At 37.9% G+C, this 7,102-nt stretch overlaps 2 protein-coding genes across 2 annotated transcripts; one reads left to right on the forward strand and one right to left on the reverse strand.

Moving 5' to 3' along the window:
* Positions 1-1,271: 1,271 nt before the first annotated feature.
* On the forward strand, positions 1,272-2,219 carry LOC109953588 (olfactory receptor 11A1-like). The gene has a single exon (XM_020589064.1). It carries the CDS (start codon positions 1,272-1,274, stop codon positions 2,217-2,219), a length of 948 nt encoding a protein of 315 aa, XP_020444720.1.
* Positions 2,220-4,891: 2,672 nt separating this feature from the next.
* Positions 4,892-5,747, reverse strand: LOC109953589 (olfactory receptor 52N5-like; the record flags this gene model as incomplete). The annotated part of the gene is made up of 2 exons (XM_020589065.1): positions 4,892-4,905; positions 5,175-5,747. Coding segments are annotated over 2 exons (587 nt in total), but the record flags the coding sequence as incomplete, so codon positions are not given.
* Between the last annotated feature and the right edge of the window lie 1,355 nt (positions 5,748-7,102).

The following is a 7,102-nucleotide window of genomic DNA, read 5'->3' on the forward strand; positions in this document are numbered from 1 at the left end:
ACAAATAGGACAGACCTCTGCTACACACCCTCAACATAAAATTTAATAAGATGCAGAGACCTTTAAAACTCATCATTTCACACTGTCCAATCCACTGTCTGACAACTTATACCTTTTTCTCTGTCAATCCTAATAGGCTGTTTCACAATCACATAAACATCAGACATGTAAAAACAACATCAATGTATCCTGCAAACATTTAAAGCAAGTTATTTACATCAGTGTTAGTAATAGTGTTAGTGTTAGTGATCGCAGTAATCTTCCACCACCTGTCAGAATAAAACAACTTATTTGGTTCCCTTTACACAAATTTTTTGTGGACAGTCAAGATGGGAGATTAAATGTAAAATTCTCCCACCTTAGGTTCCTACCTGCAGAGACAGCGCCAAGGTTTGTCTTGGCTAGGGTGTGATGCCGCCTAAATTAATTCAGACAAACCATCCCAATTTAAAGGATCATTTAATATTACAATTATTCTGAACAGAGTAGCAGTTGAATAGACAATCTGATAGTTAGGGAACAGAGAACAGAGACTCTCCTCCTGCAATGTGATAGATAAAGTATTAAATAAGAAGATTGTCAAAAGCGTCAGTCCAGTCAGTTGTCAGTCTCCCCCCGGCCGGGTCCCCCAAACAGCACATGGTTTACTGTTCCAGTAGCATTCTCTCTCTCTCTCTCTCTCTCTCTCTCTCACTACCCCTTCAGGCTCACTCTTTTATCCGCAGCTTTCCTTAGGCTGTTACATCAATTTCTGAACTTAGTTTCCTGTCTCCAGTTTCAGGATACAACACCCTGAGATGTACTTCAAAAACAGGCAACATCTTGACCAACTTATATAACCTTATTGTTCAGCTCACATGAACTTAATGAACCCATAAACACTTAGCTCACTCTCACACAACTAGTACAAATAATATCTATATATGAACTACATACTGTTCTATTACATATTCCCTCTGGAACCTTGTTTATTTTTAACCACTAAACATGCTAATGACATCAGCCTGCTGCTGTGGGCGTCCACTGACTGAAGTTTAAAGCAGGCAGAAGAAGCGTTTCAGTTAGTTTGGGAGGGACTCGGTGTCCTTCACACTATCAGACACTGTTGACTGTAATTCTAATAGTATTTGTGTTAATTCTTTAGCTGATCTCTGATAGTGAAATGTAAATAAGTTTCTCATTTACAAATCTATGACAAAAGGTTCAGACTCAATAGACTCAGTTCTTCTTGTTCTCAAAGTTACTGTGTTTTGAACCATAGAAGCAGCATCATGATAAACTCTACACAGGCTTCATATTTCATACTTGCTGCCTACTTTGACACCGGTGCTTTAAAATACTTATATTTCATAGTTATTATATGTTTGTATATTTTAATTATTTGTGCTAATCTGTTGCTCATTGTTGTTATCTGTATGAACAGAGGTTTACATGAACCTATGTACGTGTTTCTGTGCAGCCTGTTTGTCAATGACCTGTATGGTAGTACAGGGTTGTTTCCATTCCTCCTGGTTCAGATCCTCTCTGACATTCACACTGTTTCTGTTCCCTGTTGTTTCCTGCAGGTTTTCTGTTTATACTCTTTTGCAAGTGTAGAATTTACTAATTTAGCCGTCATGGCTTATGACAGATACATTGCTATACGTTTTCCTCTACAGTACAACACACGGATGACGTATAACAAGGTTGTCATGCTCATTGTTGTTATATGGTTACCTCCTTGTGTTGCTATTTTTGTCACAGTATCATTGAATGCTTCATTACAGCTGTGTGGGAACATCATAAACAAAGTGTACTGTAACAACTACTCCATCATGAACCTGGCATGCTCTGACATCACTGTAAATAACATCTATGAACTCACTGCTGCTTCTCTCATAGTCTCTGGTCCAGTATCTGTAATCCTTTACACGTACATCAGGATCCTTAAAGTGTGTTTTTCTGGCTCTACACAGACCAGACAGAAAGCTGTCAGTACCTGCTCACCTCATCTTGCTTCTCTGCTGAACTTTTGTTTTGGGATTTATTTTGAAGCCAAACAGAGCAGATTTAGTATGGACAGTGTACCCAATGTACTGCTAACATTTTTGTCATTGTACTTTGTCACATGTCCCCCACTCTTCAACCCCGTAATTTATGGCCTGAATATGTCCAAAATACGCATCAGGTGTAAAATTTTAATTTTCAGGTTTGTTGGAAAGTGTAAGAGAAAACAATAAATGTTATGTCTTTGAATCCACAAATGTCAACAATAATAATTTCATTTAAGATATTGTATCATGCAAGTTTTACATTTACATTTGACATACAGTATATTTATTAGTCGTGGACCATGTACAATAACCATAAATTTGACAAAGAAATGATTACCAGCTCATTTCCATCTGCAGTCCCTGGGCAGGTCAACAGAACAACTAACATAACTAATGTAGTTGAAACAAATAAGAAAAGCAAGCAATTCATAGATGAAACAGTCCAAACCCAAAGACAAATTTGAATCATTACATGCAGCACTTATGCTACTGTTCTCCTGATTATTGATTATCGTGATTTGGTTTACATGAAGGCACTGGCATTTTGTCTTCATAAGTTGGATACTGTTTATCATAATGTTTTAAGGTTTAACACCAACTTAAAACCTTTCACCCATCATTGTGCTCTGTTCTCTAAAGTGGGGTGGCCTTCTCTCACCATGCAACAATTGAATCATTGATACCGAATTGTTTATAAAGCCATTTTAGGCAGGCTACCTTTATATGTTTGTAAAATGATAGTTCAAAACTCTGTCAGACTACAATCTAAGGCCATGACAAATATATCAACTCGGGATTCCATATGTAAGAACGGAGCTGGGAAAGAAGGCCTTCTTGTTTGCTGCTCTGAATAACCAAGAGATGTTTTAAGTGGTGTGATACTAAAGTGAAGTGATATTTTAAACACCAAAAGAATATCTGAATATCAAACAAGCTTCCACCTTCTTTCAGCCGGTTATTATTAACACTTGTAGGACTTGAGGAGTCGGACTTGACACCACAAACAGAATAACTGAAGTCAGGCTAATTCCGTGTTAATTTATATAGCCAAATGTTCTGCATTGCAAATTTGTGTCAGAGGTCTTTACAGCCTATGCAACATTAAACCTTTTTTTAAAACATCATTATTAGACTGTGGATCTGAAAAAGGAAAAACTGCCTTTAACACTGCTGTTTTAGTGTAAGCTGACAGAGGGCTTGGACCCGTGATTCTTTAGTTGATCTGTGATAAACAGTGAAATTTAAACAAGTTAAACACTAACGAGTATTTAAGAAAATGCAGCATTAATATTAAACCCAGTTATTCCTGTTCACAGAGGTACTGTTTTTGGAACCATAGAAGCAGCATCATGATGAACTCTACACAGGTTTCATATTTCATACTTGCTTCCTACTTTGACATGGGAGATTTAAAATATTTATATTTCATTGTCATTATGTTTGTTTATATTTAAAATTATTGGTGCTAATCTGTTGCTCATTGTTGTTATCTTATGACATTTACCAGTGTTGTAATGCGTACTGCTGCAGCGTGGTTTTACCTCATCTTGCGATGGGTTGTTTGGTGTTGCTGATTTCGTCTTTACAGTGATGTGGGAACAGCATTAACAAAGTTTTCTGTGACAGTTCCACCGCTGTCAAAGTAGCCTGCTCTGAAACCAGTGTAAATAAAATCTGTAGTAGGGCTGGTCCCAACTAAGAATTTTGTCAGTCAACTCAGATTCACTTGTTCAGTGCAACTATTCAACTATTTGTTCTTTTTTATGTTTAGCCTAGACTGTCAGAAGAACAACTGGCATGAATTTGTTGTGTTTCAACAACATTAACATCGGTATTTAAATGCAAAAGAGTGACAGGAGCACATTGCTGGACAATTAAAAATCAGTAAAAGATGTTAAATTGCGACCCATTTAAACTGATGATATATGACGTCATAGATTTGTCGGAATAACAAGACAGGCAGCACACTGGTATTTTCCTGAAACTGTGCTCTTATAGGCAGGTTTTTCTTCTGAGACGTGGTTATAGCTGAGTATACCAAAAGTTTTAAACTTCTCCCATCAGTTAACCCACAACGCATGTTGTTACTGTGCGTTTGATGTGCACCAGCTCACACTGCAAACAATTCCTCTTATTTATAATTCCTCACTGAAATGTTTTCCCCACACATTTTTGTTAGCTTCCTAGGCCCATTTGGATGGACGCATGTTGCAGAAACAGTTGGTAAATGGCTGTTAGCTGCACTTTAGTGGGGATGGGTAAACAAACCCGAACTCACATAACATTCAGCAAGACTAGCCACGTGGTCGCGACAGTCTGTTCTCTTGTAAAAGCAGACCACAATGTTTGAAAACACTTCTAATAAAGTACAACTGTCACCTTTATGTGGCTTGTCCTAGTGGGTTTTGTTGTACTTTTGTCTTGTTCTGCAGTTTGCTAAATAGATCCAACCTTATGGTTTAATGTTCAGCATGAACAGTTGTAAAGTGAGAGCAAGAAACATCTATGTACAGTCATGGTCAAAAATATTGGCATCCTTGCATTTTTGTCAGATAACAAACCACTTCTCCCAGAAAACTGTTGCAATAAAATATTCTTTAGTATTCTAATGTTTATTTCTTTTGTTTGCATTGTGAACAACACAAAAAGCAGAGAAAAAGGCAAATCTGGTCCAGTCCACACACAACTCCAAAAATGGGCTGGACAGAATTATTGACACCTTGTCAACATCATCAGAAATAGTTGTATTTTAACCATGTGATGCTCCATTAATTTGTAATGAAACTCACCTGTAGCAACCAACAGGTGCTGTAATATAAAAATCACACTTGGAACCAAAGGTTGACTCAGCATTTGTGTCATGTGGACCACACTGAGCACAGAGAAAAGAAATAAGAGCAAAGAGCTGTCTGAGGATCTGAGAACCACAATAGTGGAAAAGCCTGGACAGTCTCAAGGCTCCAAGTCCACCTCCAGAGATCTGGCTGTTCCTGTGTCTACTGTGCCAACATTGTCAGGAAGCTTACAGCACCGTAGCTAATCCTCCTGGACGTAGATGAAAGAGAAACATAGATGACAGATTGCAACACAGGATTGTTCGAATGGCTGTAACTTACATTTTACAAAACACAAGATTTTTACATATGATGCAGATTTTGGTCACTTTTAGTCCGTAGAGTACAGGGTTGATGAGTGGCTGGCATGTAAGCCAGTCTAATGATAAAAAAATGTGCAACATGTTGGGTAAACTGTTCATATTAAACCTGTTCTGTACAACTTCAAAGAAAGCCCCAACAGAAAAGGTCAGCAGAGTAACAAGGTGAGGTGAGCAGGTACTGACAGCTTTCTGTCTGGTCTGTGTAAAGCCAGAAAAAAACATTTTAAGGATCCTGATGTACGTGTAAAGGATTAGTATCGTAGGTCCATACACTGTGATAAAAGTGATAAGAAGTCCATAAACATTATTTGTTGTTGTGTCAAAACAGGCCAGTTTGACAATGGTGTAGTTGTCACAGTAAACTTTGTTTATGATGTTCCCACACAGCTTTAAAGGGGCACTCAATGATATCAAAATGCTGACTTGAAGAAAACCAAATAGCCATGTCAGAACAACGACGGTGGCAACCTTTTTATATGTCATATTTGTGTTATACTGTAGAGGGTAACATATAACAAGATATCTGTTGTAAGACATAATGGATAAGGTATAGTACTCTATATTTGTTTGGTTTGTACCAGATATAAATGGACCTGTTTTCCAACCAACTCTACCTTCAACTCAAATCAAAATCAAATCAGAATTTATTTATATGGCACTTTAAAAGTTCACAAAAGTGCTTTAGAAACAGAGTTAACTATTAAAATAAGTATAAACATGTGGCATAAGTAAAAGCATTTCCCATGCTTCTCCATATGCACTACATTGTATGAGCTGCAGACCTCCTTTTAATGGTTGAACAATGATATTTGTCGCTTAATATCTGAACTGTGCAAAAAGAATAATTCATTCAGGTTTTGCTTTGGTGGCTTGCACACAAGCTAAAACTATAGTGTCCTTAAAGCAGGGGTGTCAAACTCAACGGCACAGGGGGCCAAAACTCAAAGCACACTTTAGGTCACAGGCCGAAGGGGATAAACATTTATTGAACAGACTAAAACGAAACGTTTTTTGAACATGTAGTGGCTAAAAATAAACAAGGTAACAGTATGACCTTCATTTATAGATATTATTTGTAATAGTTGTGTAAGGATGTAAAGGTGAGCTAAGTGTCTATGCAAGCTTGATCTGTTTCTCTTCTGTTGCTCAAGCAGGAATATCTTGGGCTGTGTCCCCCTTGATTAACTTATGGGTAAACATCCCGAGGAAGTCTAGATAGGGAATGGATATACTGTAGCTGCAGCCTTATGTGAACTGTTTGTGTGCTCTGTTCAGATTTGGAAAAAGGAAATGTGCGCTAGGTCAATGCGACGAAGTTGATGTACTGGACATTTCTAGACAACGCTTGGAAGAAGGTGTGTGAGGGTAGCTGGCATGGGACCGCATCTTCATGGCTCAGGCCATGGAGGGCTGTATAAGTGCGAGCAGATAAAAAGCTGGGTTAGAGCAGAAGGAGAGAGAGAGAATGCTACCGTGACAGAAAACCATGTGCTGTTGGACCCGGCTGGGGGGACGCTGACTGACAAAGACTGACTGACTCTGTGACAATCCTCATTTAATACTGTATCTATTCCATTGCAGGAGGAGTGAATCTGTTCTCTGTTCCCTAACTACAAGATTATCTGTTTAAATACTACTCTATTCAGAATAATTGTAATATTAAATGATCCTTTAAATTGGGATGGTTTGTCTGAATTAATTTAGTCAGCATCACACTTTAGCCATGACAAACCTAAATATGAATAGAAACAGACAGGATACAATATTATTCCAAAATAAATAAACTTGAACTTAAAATCAGCAACCATATTTCTGCTAAGGCTTACATTTGCAAACACCTGCTTTTTGTCTGGACACAAGACGTCGCACACTTTCATCATGCAGCTCTTCAGAAACTCTCCCTCGGTAAATG

The sequence above is a fragment of the Monopterus albus genome, unplaced genomic scaffold, assembly GCF_001952655.1.
Source record: "Monopterus albus unplaced genomic scaffold, M_albus_1.0 scaffold812.1, whole genome shotgun sequence".
NCBI classification, from domain to species: Eukaryota; Metazoa; Chordata; class Actinopteri; order Synbranchiformes; family Synbranchidae; genus Monopterus; species Monopterus albus.

What these genes read in the sequence shown, in the direction of transcription:
- LOC109953588 (XM_020589064.1), top strand. Translation starts at nt 1,272, where the DNA reads ATGATAAACTCTACACAGGCTTCATATTTCATACTTGCTGCCTACTTT.